General features: G+C 43.0%; 1 protein-coding gene across 2 annotated transcripts in view; it reads left to right on the top strand.

Moving 5' to 3' along the window:
- neto1l (neuropilin (NRP) and tolloid (TLL)-like 1, like) overlaps positions 1 to 15,714 on the top strand; it is a 208,099-nt gene that overhangs the window by 153,498 nt on the left and 38,887 nt on the right. For both annotated transcript variants that reach the window (XM_067976382.1, XM_067976387.1), the window contains exon 7: positions 7,580 to 7,808. In XM_067976382.1, the coding sequence (XP_067832483.1) occupies positions 7,580 to 7,808 (229 nt within the window). The remainder of the gene's footprint in view (positions 1 to 7,579; positions 7,809 to 15,714) is intronic.

Below are 15,714 nucleotides of genomic sequence, written 5' to 3'. Positions count from 1 at the left end.
TGTTATTACAAATATCTTGTTAGCCAGTAAAGGAAACTTTAAACCTGGTAATACATGCTTTACTGGTTCCCACAAGTTTGTAATGATGAGGTTTGATAACTGTAAGTAGGTGAAGTGAAAAGGAACTGTGTCAATGAGGCAGTGTGGGTACTAGTGCCAGATAGGATGCTGTTGATTCTCCAGACTCTGCTGGGAGATTAGTTGGGCGTGCCCAGTGTTGAATACAGTGGGGCACAGTCTGGACACAGGCTGTCTGTCCACCTGGTTTTCTGAAAAATGGTGCGTGGCTTGTGGAGAATCGAAGCAAAAGAATGAAAATACTCACAGGAGTCAGTCTCCATTAGACATGGATGTTGTGGTCCATGTCGGGACCAATGACATAGGAATGAACAGGGAGGTGGTCCTGCTCAGGGAGTACCAGGAAAAAGGAGCTAAATTAAAAGGCAGGACCTCGAGGGTAATAATCTCATTACCCAAACCATGTGCAAATTGACATAGGGACAAACAAATTAGGAAAGTTAACACGTGGCTAGAAGATTGGTGTGGGAAAGAGGAGTTCCATTTCATGGGACTCTGGCACCAGTACTGGAACAGGAAGGAGATCTACCGCTGGGGCGGGCTTCATCTGAACCAGCTGGGACCAAGATTGGGCATTGTTTATAGATCTCCTGATAGCAGTGATAAAGTAACAGGATACATAAACGTGGAGATCAGAGAAGCTTGTTGCAAAAACACTAGAATTTTCACATAGACTAGGGGAAGCACCACAGTTCGACTCCCAAAGGCAACAAATTTCTTGAGTGTATTCGGGACAGTTTTCTGGAACAATGGGCCACAGCACTCACCATTATCAGTGGCGAAATCGAGGAGCAAGTTCCAGCGACCGCACATGCGCAGTCCAAAGTGGAAATCCGGAACTTGCTCTTCCTGATTCACCGATGATCTGACAGCTTCGCGTTAAAAGGACCTTGCCAGCTGCAATCAATGGAATCAATGGACCAGTGCCAACTTGCTCTCCTGCCCAGCTGGAAAATAAATAATCTTGCCACAAAACAGGTACACTCAGTTATATCAGGTCTAAACTAACTTTTAATGGTGTGGCAATGACTGCCAAACAACTAAAAATGAACTTTTAAAAATGTAGAGTCTCATTACTCCTGATTTTAATCATTTTTGGACATTTAAAAATGTTTTAAATTTTTTTTTTAATTAATTTTTTTTTTTACTTTTTCTTTCTGACTCTTTGATCTCAGTCTTTTCATCTTATCCTCTCTTTATTTTTCTTTCTTTATGTCATTCCATAATACATTTGCTAACCTTATCGGGCATTTCCTGGTTTTTAGCCTGCGTTGTCTGTCCATGAACTGCACTTTCTGGTTCTCACAGCGTGGCTTGCTTCAAGCTGATTGGTTGAGAGGCCTTAGAGATCCATTCACCGCTCACTCAGCCCGGGAAAGAACACTGAAGTTCAAGGAAGTTGCTGCCAAAAAGAACTTAGTGGGCAAATATAAATGAGCGGTGAACATTGCTGATTCGCCACTTGAAGCAATTTCCAGCCCAATATGTTTTGAAGCAACAAGAGAACAGGCCATCTTAGATTTAGTAATCAGTTATGAACCTGAATTAGTTAATAATCTAATGTTAACAGAACACGTAGCTAGTGATGTTCCCCAGGGGTTGGTACTGGGACCATTGCTTTTCTTGATATATATTAATGACTTGGACTTGGGTGTACAGGGCACAATTTCAAAATTTGCAGATGACACAAAACTTGGAAGTGTAGTAATCAGTGAAGAGGATAGTGATAGACTTCAAGAGGATATAGACAGGCTGGTGGCATGGGCAGAAACATGGCAGATGAAATTTAATGCAGAAAAATGCGAAGTGATACATTTCGCTGGGAAGAACAAAGAGAGGCAATATAAACTAGAGGGCACAACTCTATAAAAGGCATACAGGAACAGAGAGATCTGGGGGTATATGTCCACAAATCGTTGAAGGTGGCAGGGCAGTTCGAGAAAGTGGTTAAAAAAGCATATGGGATCCTGGACTTTATAATTAGAGGCATAGAGTACAAAAGTATGGAAGTCATGATGAAACTTTATAAAACATTAGTTCGGCCACAGCTGGAGTATTGTGTCCAGTTCTGGGCACCACACTTTAGGAAAGATGTGAAGGCCTTAGAGAGGGTGCAGAAGAGATTTACTTAGAATGATTCCAGGGATGAGGGACTTTAGTTATGTGGATAGACTGGAAAAGCTGGGATTGTTCTCCTTGGAACAGAGACGGTTGTGAGGAGATTTGATAGAAGTATTCAAAATCATGAAGGGTGTAGACAGAGCAGATAGAGAGAAACTGTTCCCATTGGCGGAAGAGTCAAGAACCAGAGGACATAGGTTTAAGGTGATTGGCAAAAGAATCAAAGGTGACATAAGGAAAAACGTTTTTACACAGCGAATGGTTAGGATCTGGAATGCACTGCCTGAGGGGATGGTGGAGGCAGATCCAATCATGGCCTTCAAAAGGGAACTGGATAAGTACTTGAAAGGAAAAAATGTGAAGGGCGACGGGGAAAGGGCGGGGGAATGGGACTAGCTGGATTTCACTTGCGTAGAGCCGGCGTGGACTCGATGGGCTGAATAGCCTCTTTCCATACTGTAACCTTTCTATGATTCTATAATAGTGACCATAATATAATAGAATTCGATATTAGGTTTGAGAGGGAGAAGAGTGAGTCATGAACCAAGGTTTTAAATTTAGGTAAGGCTGACTTTCGAGGGATGAGGCAGGAATTGATCGCAATAGACTGGGCAGAAGTATTAATGGATAAAACTACGGATGAACAGTGGGAGATGTTCAAAAAGGTATATGGTAGAATGAAGACCTGTACATTCCCCGAAAGGGCAACAGCTCTACTTTTGTAATTAAACAACCTTGGTCGACAAGGCAAGTGAGAGATAGTGTAAAACTAAAAGAAATATCTTGTACGAAAGCAAAGAACAGGAGAGATCCCACAGACTAGGAGAGATATAAAGAACAGCAAAGGGATACAAAGAAAGTGGTAAGAGCTACAAAAAGGGAATACGAGAAAAAGCTTACAAGGGTTATCAAGGACAACACTAAAGGTTTTAACAAATATATTAAAAGAAAGAGGGTGGCTAAGAGTAATTTGGGCCTGTTAGTGACAGACGCAGATGGTACAGTAATTGGAAATCAAGAAATGGCAGACTTACTAAATAGTTACTTCATATCAGTCTTCACAGAAGAGGATGTGGATAAAGTATCAAAGTTACAAGGAAAACTGAAAATAAATCAAGGGAAGGAACTAACTCGATTCAATATGTTAAAAAATAGTGATGGAGAAACTAATGAGATTAAAGATGAACAAAATCTCCGGGACTGGATGGTGTCCACTCCAGGGTATTAAAAGAAGTATGGGCTAAAAATTCGACCATGTAAAGCCTGTTTATCAGGCATTACACGGCCACCTGAGGTCCCAAAATGGCATCCAGAATGCGTGCGCATGCTTCTAGCGTGATGTGTGCCGGTCGCCATCCTGGTGAAAGGGTTCGCGCAGGCACAGATAATAAACACTGGCAGCGTGTAAAGTAGGGAGAATATGCGTTAGATCAGTGTGTAACGCTGATTTAAAGGGAGAGATACTATTTTGGCACTCAATGCCAACGCACTGTCTTAACCACGACCAGCTCCAGAGTGTCTGGAGGACACCCTACCAGCGCTATTTAAAGGGACCATGCAGATTTACAGGTTAGTTGCTGGATTATTGCTTCTGGCTGCTGATGCATTTGTACCTGTTTTTGGAGGTCTCCTAGACTTGAATACTAGGACGAGGGGACATAGCCTAAAAATTAGAGCCAGGATTCGCAGGAGTGAAGTTAGGAAATGCTTCTACACGCAAGGGGTGGTAGAAGATGGAACGCTCTTCTGCAAACGGCAGTTGATGCTAACTCAATTGTTAATTTTTAATCTGAGATTGATAGATTTCTGTTAACCAAGGTGTTACGAGATATGTGGCGAAGGTGGGTGTATGGAGTTAGGTCACAGATCAATTATGATCTCACTGAATGGTGGAACAGGCTCGAAGGGCTAAATGCCACTTGCTGCTCCTGTTATGCACCACCTTCTCCTGTAAGAAAGTGAGAAGTGTGTCGGTGAGTATCCTGCAGGATGTCTGGGTGATGTGCCTGTCATGGTTGGATAGTTGCCAGTGTGTGTGACCTGTGAGTTGCAGGTGTGCTTCTACAACAGTGGTGATGTGTGAGGGTGAGAGGAAGCACCCGATTGGAAGAGTTGAGTACTGAGTGAAAGAGTTTGTGGGTTTGTGGGTGATGGGGGCTGTAGTGCATAGAGCAGTGGATGTGACTAGTAGCACAGTTGGTAGGAGATGCCACTTGACAGTTGACCTCACTCACCTTGACCACTTGTGTCAAACATTGAACTTCTTCCTGCACTGTATCCATGTTCGTGATGCTACACGCCTGGCTTTGACTTCGTCCCTTACTGCCTCCCATTGCCTCTTGAGGATATGTCTGGAGGGCCTCTTGCCCCCCCTGCAGATATCGGATGCCCCTCCTTCTGTCCACATCTTGCACCAAGGATCTCGTGCATCAGCAGAGAATCTTGCTGCATGCTCTCTCACAGGCCTGGCGTGCACATTGGAGGATGTGGGAATTATTAGTGCGCAACCTTTATTCAATATTTTAACATAACTCAACAGTTTGTAAACATAGGGACAGGACCTGCATCTGTGTTTCACATGTGCGATGTCTGATCTCTGTTCAGACTCCACATGGACCTGTTTATTATATTCTGCACATAAGATATGCAGGCTGCCTTTAAGAGTTGCAGGCTGCCTTTAAGAGGTGCGAGCAACTCACGCAATATCTGCCCCCCCCTGCTGGTGAGAAGTGAGAAGCTGTTTGAGAACATTGAAGTTAGGCCTGGCTGCTGCGCTACAATCAGGTAAATGACCAGGCAGCACGAATCTCATGTGCTGCCTGCATCGGAACCACCGGGCACGCATTTATCGCACACCGCAATGCTCGCGCCCGGCTTCGGGGGTTAACCAATTTAACCCCCTAGGTGCAGAACTTGTTGATGAGTTAATCATGATCTTCCAAAACTCTCTCAATTCAGGAAATGTCCCCTTGGATTGTAAAACTGCCAATGTCACTCCATTATTTAAGAAGGGTAGGAGAGATAAATTAGGAAATTATAGGCCTACTAGTCTAACGTCAGTTGTGGTGAAGTTACTAGAATCTTATTAGGGACAGAATGACTGAGCACTTGGACAAATATGAACTGATCGGAGAGAGCCAGCATGGATTTGTAAGTGGATTTGTAATTTGGAAGGGTAAGTCATATTTAACGAACCTAGTTGTATTTTTTGAGGAGGTAACAAACGTAGTAGATAAGGGAGTGTCTAATGTTATTTATATGGACTTCCAGAAAGCATTCGATAAGGTTCCACATAAGAGACTGTTAATAAAAATGAGAGCGCGTGGAATTGGAGGCAACCTATTGGCTTGGATAGGGAATTGGTTAGGAGGTAGGAGACAGAGAGTAGGGATAATGGGTATGTACTCAAATTGGCAGGATGAGAATAGTGGCGTTTTCCAGGGATCTGTACTGGGGCCTCAGCTTTTCACTATATTTATAAGTGACTTGGATGAAGGAATGGATAGCCGTATATCTAAGTTTGCTGACGAGGCTAAGTTAGATGGTACAGCAAATAGTATAGATGGGAGCAGAAAGTTGCAAAGGGATATTGATAGATTAAGTGAGTGGGCAAAACTGTGGCAGATGGAGTTCAATGTGGGAAAAGGTGAGATCATCCACTTTGGACCTAAGAAAGATCAGAGTATTTTCTAAATGGCAAAAAGCTAGGAACTGTGGTTGAGCAGAGAGATTTAGGGGTCCAAGTACTGAAATCACTAAAAGCTAGTGGACAGATCCAAAAAATAATTTGAAAGGCTAATGGAGTGTTAGACTTTATCTGGAGGCAGCTGGAATACAAAGGGGTGGAAGTTATAATACAGCTGCACAAAGCTCTGGTTAGACCCCATCTGGAGTATTGCATTCAGTACTGGGCATCCCACCTCAGGAAGGATATATTGGCCTTGGATGGGATGCAGCGCAGATTCATCAAAACAGGGTACTGAGTTAGACGATCCGCCTTGATCATTTTGAATGGCGGAGCAGGCCCGAAGGGCTGAATGGCCTACTCTTGCTCCTATTTTCTATGTTTCTATACCGGGGCTAAAAGGGTTAAATTACAAGAACAGGTTGCATGGACTAGGTTTGTATTCCATTGAGTTTAAAAGGTTAAGGAGTGATCTAATTGAGGTGTTTAAGATGGTTAAAGGATTTGATGGGGTAGATAGAAACTATTTCCTCTGGTGGGAGAGTCCAGAACAAGGGGGCATAATCTTAAAATTACAGCTAGGCCTTTCAGGGGTGATGTCAGAAAGCACTTCATCACACAAAGGTTAGTGGAAATCTGGAACTCTCTTCCCCAAAAAGCTGTTGAGGCTGGGATACAAATGAAAATTTCAAAACTGAGATTGATAGATTTTTGTTAGGCAAGGGCATTAAGGGTTATGGAACCAATACGGATAGATGGAGTTAAGATACAGATCAGCCATGATCTAATTGAATGGCAGAACAGGCTTGAGAGGCTGAATGGCCTACTCCTGTGCTATGTTCCTGCCTATGTTCCTATTTTGTACTATGCTGATCCCTATTTGTAATGCTGATCAGCCACTATAATTACCGTGACAGTGTGGCAAGCACTGTGTACAATCTCTTGTTTCCTCCCCACATCCTGAGATGTAATACTCATTTTATGGACCTCAGAGGATATAAAAGGCTGAGTGATTCAAAGCAGTGAACTGCACTCAATCAGCTGAGCTACCCAATGCTTGAATGTAAGCAGAGATTTAAGACAACTTTTAAAAATGGAAATGGGGAGCAATCGATTGATAGTGGTTGCAATGACAGTGTGTATGATTACGTTTTATCAGATTAAGACCTTGAGCCTGTGTCTTTAAGTCATTAAGTGGTTTAGATTAGACAACCGCTATTGAATTTTTCTACAAAACAATTCATTGAGTTAGTATTATTAGCTGATTAGTGTGGTCATATTCGCAGTTGCTTTGGGTGATTGCACTACGCAGTTTCCACTGCATTTTGACAATATCATTGTGATATTGTCTGATTAATTTAATCTACGAACAGTGGGGGGATCAATGGGAAGAGCACTGATTTTTCTTTAAACACTGGAAAATATGGCCTTTAAGATGAGAGTGAATTGGAATTAGTAAGTAGTATCTTGGCAAATGAGAACAGGGTGAGTGACTGATGGAATCAGCTTTTGGTCCATTTTTTCAGTCATCCAGCTTCTCCTCAATTTGGTAAAGTAGTCTATGTGCACCTCCAGTATTGCTTCAGTATTAGATCAAAGCTGTTTGATCACTGGCCAACCTACACTCCTTGGTTAACTTTGAACAATTTTAATTATGTGGCTTATGTGAATCATTATTTTTTTTTCTCCTCTTAGATCTACTTGAGATTTCTTGACTATGAGATGGAGAATTCAAATGAGTGTAAGCGCAATTTTGTGGCAATCTATGATGGAAGCAGCGCGGTGGAGGATCTTAAAGCCAAGTTCTGCAGCACCGTGGCTAACGATTTGATGCTCCGCACAGGGCTTGGCGTCATTCGCATGTGGGCTGATGAGAGCAGTCGGAACAGTCACTTCCAGATGCTTTTCACATCCTTTCAAGAACGTAAGCTTGGAAAGCAATATTTGGATTGTTTTTATTTCTTGGAATTGACACTATTAGGTCACATTATGCATGGATAACGCAGGTTTCCTACTGGGTCCAAGGCGTCTGAAGAATCCCCTATTGTATAATGCCATGTGTGTCTGACATCCTAATCTTACACAGAAAAGCTGAAGTAACATAAATATTGGATTTTACAACAAGTGTGATTTTTTGATAATCTTAATTGTTTTAATTCTTAAATTTGCCCATTTTTCTTTTAAAATTGTGAGGAATTGTAGCTCTAAGTAACAGTTTTCAACCAGTTATTATTGTTACAATTCATCTTAATAGAATTTGACCAAAAATCAAAAAAAGTTGTTCCAATTCTACATAGATCATTGATTAGGCTACAAGTGTAATTTTGGGCAACCTACCTTCAGAAAGACACTGATGTTTTGGAGCGTTAAGTAAAGAGTGACATTGGCCCAGAATTTGCTGGGAAAATAACGGCAGGTTAAATGCCCCCGCCATTACTGGTATGTAAAATATCCAGTAATTTGTGGCATGGAAGAGATACGCCATAAATTGTGAATCGCCACAAATTGCTAGACAAATTGCACCGCACCATTGTTAGCCTCGCAAACACGGGAGCTCACCATCAACCTGCCCACGAGTTTTCATGAAATTGCTGCATTTGCGCCATAAATACAAATTAAACTCACTGCAGAAAGTTAGGGCTGGTATTTAATGATATATGGATCCTTTTAATGTTGAGATTTATGTTCCTGCAATGCCCCATAACCTCTGAAGCCTAGAAAGGGAACAATCAAAACTGTGGAGTCTCATTCTAGCAGGTAGTAAATTGTTCCTAGAGGTTTTTTTAATTTAAAAATTTTAATTTTTTTTCTTAATTTTCCTTTCTGACTTTTTCTTTACTCTCTCTTAATCCAACCTTTCTTTCCCTCTCTTTTTTTCTCTTTCTGTATCTAACTTGACTCTAATTCACCCTATTTCCTTCTCTATCAATTCTTTGCTTCTTCCTCTATCCTTAAATTTAATTGGTTATGGAGATAGACCATTGGTCCCGTCATTCACCGAGGTTCCAGACGCCCCGTTATAAACTTCTGCTTCCAGCAATTTGCGGCGCAAAAATTTTTCAAGCTGAAGGGTGAGGAAAAAAATCCAACTCACGGGGCACGTGGCAAGATGCCCTGCTCCAGCAAATTCTGGGCCAATGATTCAGAGGCTAGATCATGGACTTTCTGATGTTGGTATAGTTTAGACCCAAATGGTTAGAAATGACTTTTAAACAGATGCAAATGGAAGTGTGTTGCTTGCACCCAATTCTCTGAGGTCAGGTCATTAGCATATCTTTATGAGCAGATTTGAATAGGTACAGGCAGCACATGAGGAAAGCGACAATGAATGTGTCACAATAAGGTGACAAAAATTCTGAAAGCCTTTGTTAAACCTCAAAAGGCATCTCAACCCATTAGCGCCTTTGCCAAGGCTGAAGGGGTAGAGACTAAGAAGTGACAGGCAAAAATGAAGGGAATGGAAACCTAAGAGGTAGGCTTGTGTCTGCAGGCAAGTGACGAAGCTGCCCAGCTTCCAACTCACTGTTTGATGGCTGCTGAGGTGAAGGTGGTGTTACATGAGGAGATTGTGAGTAATGGTATAGCCTTGTCTCTTGCACCAACATGCTGGGCTCTGCCGTGGTTCAGCATAGAGAGTTGCCTGATTGTTCACCACCATTGATCACCACTTTGTTCCTGGTTGTGGGACCGCTTAGATTTGTCTATAACATGCTCCTTTTTGTGTTTAATATGCAGGTAGTTCTTTGTTGTAGCTTCATTAGATTGGTACCAGTATCTAAACTTTGCTTGGTGCTACTCCTAGCGCACTCTCTACACTCCCATTGAACTAGCAGGTCTTCAAGCTTGATGGTAATGGAAGAGTGAGTAATGTATCAGACCACGAGGTTACAGATTGTGGTGGCATAAAGTTTTGCTGCTGATGGTTCGCAGTGCCTCATGGATGCCCAGTTTTAGACTGCTAGATCTGTGCATAGTCTGTCCCACTTAGCAAAGCAATCATGCTGCCCTACACAATGTCAGAGTTCTTGCAGTGACGACCTTTTGACTTCACAAGGACTGTGCAGTGGTCACTTCTACCAATATTATAGTGGACATAAATATCTGTGATAAGTAAGTTGGTAAAGATGAAGTCCAGTAGGTTACTTCCCTGTGTTAGTTCCCGTACCACATAAATTTAACAGGCTCCATTGTGGGCATGTGATTCTCCCCACCTGATCTTCCATGATGTACTCCGCTAAAGCAGTAAAGAGAAAAATCTCCACAGGCCTAAGTAACTTCTATTTCTCTCTTGCTGGGGCTAAATTTTCATCCGGGACAGTTTTGCTGCCAGAAATGGGTCTGGGCGGGACTTCTGCTGCTGCCTGGACCTCACCACGATTCCAACCCATTTTCCTGGGTTGGGCCTCATTAACGATGCAGGGTGGGCTTCCACAGATGGAGCCCATCACTGTCAGTAGGAAAAATATAACGGTGCTGCATTGGGGAACACTGCAGAACCAGAAGAGGGACAGGTTGTATTTAAAGCAGCTCAAGCCCCTCAAATAAGACAAACATCTTTGCCTCAAAATGTTTGTGAATAGCCCAACTATAAGCTGCTGGCTTGAGGACTGCCTGGGAGAGGGAGAGGTGGCCAGGAGCAGGTTCCCTCTTTCATTCTGTTCCTTTGTCGATTTTCCTTCAGTTTCTGCAACAAGTACCACCATCCCTCCTCTTGTCTCATCGGGAGTCAACAGTAGAAGCCTGGGAGATTGGTCAGTTTTCCAAGTCCTGCCCCTTACCATAATTTAAATGTAGTGGAGTGGTTGAGAGACAGGTTGCCGAGATCCCTTCATGGAAGGGGTGGGGGGGGGGCAGTAAATTTGTTACTGGAGTTCTAAGAGCTGGAGATCAGGTGATGAGCCTCCCCACTCAATTCTCTCACCTCCACCGTCACTATACTGTCCAATTTCAGGTGATATGGTGGAGGTACCTCCAGTCAGACAAACTAGTCCTACACAAAACAGTCAGGTTGCTGTATTCAGACAGCTCCAATCAAGTTAGATTACTATGTCCGATTTAGACAACAGGTCATATATACAGCTAGGTCAAAAGTATACAGCTATGTTCCACACAGTTATATATAATACAGATAACAAATTCCTAAACAGACACAGCAGGTGACCTAAATACAACTAGGTTCAAAAATATACATTTATGTCTTACACACACACATATATATATAAAAATATACACACAATACAGGTAACATATTCCGACATAGACAGCAGTCGTGTAGCCAGGTCCCACAAACTATTTGCTGCAATAGACGTAGCCAACCCCACCCTGGGGTGAGGTGAGAGTGACTGACCTCGACATCAAGGCAGCATTTGACCAAGTGTGGCACCAAGGAGCCCTAGTAAAATTGAAGTCAGGGGGAAAACTCTCCAGTGGCTGGAGTCATACCTAGCACAAAGGAAGATGGTAATGGTTGTTGGAGGCCAATCATCTCAGCCCCAGGACATTGCTGCAGGAGTTCCTTAGGGCAGTGTCCAAGGTCCAATCATCTTCAGCTGCTTCATCAATGACCTTCCCTCCATCATAAGGTCAGAAATGGGGATATCTGCTGATGATTGCACAGTGTTCGCAAACCTTCAAATAATGAAGCAGCCCGAGCCCGCATGCAGCAAGACCTGGACAACATCTAGGCTTGGGCTCATATGTGGCAAGTAACATTCGCACCAGACAAGTGTCAGGCAATGACCATCTCCAACAGGAGAGAGTCTAACCACCTCCCCTTGACATTCAATGGCATTACCATCGCCGAATCCCCTACCATCAACATCCTGGGGGTCACCATTGACCAGAAACTGAACTGCACCAGCCACATAAATACTGTGGCTACAAGAGCAGGTCAGAGGCTGAGTATTCTGCGGCAAGTGACTCACCTCCTGACTCCCGAAAGCCTTTCCACCATCTACAAGGCATAAGTCAGGAGTGTGATGGAATACTCTCCACTTGCCTGGATGAGTGCAGCTCCAACAACACTCAAGAAGCTCGACACCATCCAGGACAAAGCAGCCCACTTGATTGGCACCCCATCCACCACCCTAAACATTCACTCCCTCCACCACCGGCGCACAGTGGCTGCAGTGTGTACCATCCACAGGATGCACTGCAGCAACTCGCCAAGGCTCCTTCGACAGCACCTCCCAAATCTGCGACCTCTACCACGTAGAAGGACAAGGGCAGCAGGCACATGGGAACAACACCACCTGCACGTTTCTCTCCAAGTCACACATCATCACGTATTGGAAATATATCGCTGTTCCTTCATCTTCGCTGGGTCAAAATCCTGGAACTCCCTTCCTAACAGCACTTTGGGAGAACCTTCACCACACGGACTACAGCGGTTCAAGAAGGCGGCTCACCACCACCTTCTCAAGGGCAATTAGGAATGGGTAATAAATGCTGGCCTTGCCAGCGATGCCCGCATCCCATGAACGAATAAAAAAAAAAGCCAAATTATATGTAGATAGCCAGATACTATACAGACAATCAAGTCCCACACAGATAGCCAGATACCATGCAGATAACCAAGTCTTATTCAGACAACAGATTTTATGCATATAACTATTTGCAATATAGAGAGTTGCACTTCGTTTCACCAATATTAACTCCACTGCAGCAGCTGAACAATTGGGATAAGGTCGGAACTGAGCCCATTTCAGAATACATCATGCATATCATTTTTCATCAGGGCGTTTCCAATTCAAATGAGAATTTTTAAAATTTGAGTGATTACTGTATTGAAAATGAACAGTTTTAAATAGAACTGACAACATAGCCAGTGGTGCAACACTTTTCTATTTGTTAATCAGGCTCTAACATTTGCAACCTTATCCCTTTTGATATAGCCTTCCTCAGGAAATAAATGTCTGTGGCTTCATTTATTTCCCACTATTAAACTGTAACAAGGCAAAAAAAATACCTCTGAAATGAGCTGGAACTAGATGCGGGGGTATTGGGGGGGGCACGGTGTGGGGGTGGGTGGGTAGGTGGTACAGCTATAATTTGATACACCAGAAGGGGTCGTAATTATACTTTGGTCGATTTTATAGCATGAGAAAGTCAATAAGAAAGCTTATCTGAGGTCAACAATCATCCTGAATTACACCAATTTCACAAAAGCATTTATCAATTTGTTCCTCAAACCTAGTGCAATGCTAAGTTCAGTGATGGCGACTATTATTTGGGAGATATTTCCTGTCAATAGAGATGGTGTAAAGTGGAGAGACTGTGTAAAGAAACAAAGGAGAATCGAAGACAATAAGGGATTTTTACATATCAGACTGTTTAATTCTATATAAGGCTGGGAAAGTAGATCTGGGGTTCTGTTCCGTACCCACACCCATTACTTGTACACCTCTGGGCTAGACTCTGAAAGGCATCTTCAATCATTTTCTCTTCGAAATTACTCATTGGAGTCAGAAGCAATAATCACGTTGGCTGTGCTCCTAGTCTGAAAACAGTCCTTTAACCATACAGCTACGTTTTTCTTGCAGTTTTCCGGTTTCATCATTGGCAATGAATAACAATGAGGTTGTCAAAGTACTGAGTAATGCAGCAACGTGAGAGATTCGGGTACTGAAAAGATCTTGGAAAAAAAACACCAAATAACTGGAGAACATTCTAGCAATGATTTCTCAGAGGTTTTTTCAACATGTTACAGCATTGCAGGATGAATGTGATGTAAACATTTCCTCAGAACTGCACAAGACATGTGGGACTGCACTGGGGATAACAACCCATCGGGCAGCTGTACTAGAAATTATATCAATCGGATTTGATTTTGGCTTGCTCATCCCTAATTCTGTCCTATAGGATAATATGACACAGAAATCACCAATATGTACAGTGAAATGAAATGTTTTAAGAAAAAAATAGAAGAGCTTATACATTTGAAAGAGTTGAATGAGCATATTATTGTGCCACAACTAATTAAGTGATTTGTCACAACATGACATTTCATGACAAATCCCAAGACTTTTACAACCTATCATGACAAGCATGATATTGCCCTGAAATAGTGTTCTCAATCATGCTACAATTAGGGACAATTGAGGGAGACAGCAGTGGCCATGGGGACTGAAGTTGTGAGTCAGATGAACAATATACTGGGAGTCAATAATAAAGTTGAGAGTTTGGCAGGACAGAACAATGGAAGCCTGGGCTGAAGGCAGGAGAAGGGTGAGAGAGGGCATCAGAACACGGTACTAAAGTCAGGAGGAGGGTGAGAGGGAGCGTCAGGACACAGTGCTAAAGTCAGGAGAAGGGTGAGAGGGAGCGTCAGGACACAGTGCTAAAGTCAGGAGAAGGGTGAGAGGGAGCGTCAGGACACAGTGCTAAAGTCAGGAGAAGGGTGAGAGGGAGCGTCAGGACACAGTACAAAAGTCTGGAGGAGGGTGAGAGAGGCCATCAGAACACAGTACTAAAGTCAGGAGGAGGGTGAGAGGGAGCGTCAGGACACAGTGCTAAAGTCAGGAGAAGGGTGAGAGGGAGCGTCAGGACACAGTGCTAAAGTCAGGAGAAGGGTGAGAGGGAGCATCAGGACACAGTGCTAAAGTCAGGAGGAGGGTGAAAGGGAGCGTCAGGACACAGTGCTAAAGTCAGGAGAAGGGTGAGAGGGAGCGTCAGGACACAGTACAAAAGTCTGGAGGAGGGTAAGAGAGAGCATCTGGAGACAGTACCAAAGTCAAGAGGAGGGTGAGAGGGAGCATCTGGAAACAGTACTAAAGTCAGGAGGAGGGTGAGAGAGAGCATCAGGATACAGGACTAAGTCAGGAGGAGGGTGGGAGAAAGCATCAGGAGAGAGTGTTAAAGTCCAGAGGAGGGTGGGAAAATACATCAAGAGACAGTACTGAAGTCGGCAGTCACATTGCAGAAAGCACCAGGAGACACTATTAAAGTCAAGCGTCAGAAGGGAAAGCAGCACGTGATAGTATTAAAGTCAGGAAAGATCAACAATGTCTTTTGTTTACTTTCAGCTGATCATGTGGAGTTAGCTGGCTGCTTGCTCTGATGAATTGATTGTACTTGTTTGCAGACTGTGAGTGACTATAATATGTGAGCCTGAGCAGAATGGCAGATCTTCAATTCGCTTTTCAGGGAGCAGGAGTTTCCAGTTTTACCCACAGCTGCACTGTGAGATTTGGCAAAATTTCTCATGGCAAACCAGTAGTGTTACTCACAAGCTTGGATTTCAGCCTCACGCTGAAATATCTTTACAAACACCACAGTGTTTGGCATAAAGTTTTTTCTTTCATTTTGTTCCTTAATGATGGAATTTGGCAGAGCCAAAGTATTTGTTTTCACTCCACTAGTCACTTATATCTTGGCGAACAGCAATCTTTTCATATTTTACTTAAATAATGCTGGAGAGGCAAGCAAAATAAAATACTGAGTATTAAACAGTGGTTGGTTGTTTAACATCTGCTTAAGGAATATGTATGCTGTATACAATACATTGCATTCGACCTTCTGGACGTGAAATACACTCCATACTATTGCAGGGTTTTTGTACCGAATAGATAGTAGGCTCACAGTATGCAATATTAATCATGCCACAGAATGCTATGCCCCTTGTAACAGTTATCATGTCCCTACTCTACGCACTAATCTATATTTTTCTTATACTATGTCATATATCAGTTATAAGGAGGCAGGTGTTTTTTTTTATTCATTCATGGGATGTGGACACCGCTGACGAGGCCAGCATTTATTGCCCATCCCTAATTGCCTTTGAGAAGGTGGTGGTGAGCCGCCTTCTTGAGCCGCTGCAGTCCGTGTGGTGA

This window comes from Heptranchias perlo, chromosome 3, assembly GCF_035084215.1.
Source record: "Heptranchias perlo isolate sHepPer1 chromosome 3, sHepPer1.hap1, whole genome shotgun sequence".
NCBI lineage: Eukaryota > Metazoa > Chordata > Chondrichthyes > Hexanchiformes > Hexanchidae > Heptranchias > Heptranchias perlo.
This window is presented reverse-complemented; position numbering and strand designations above follow the sequence as displayed.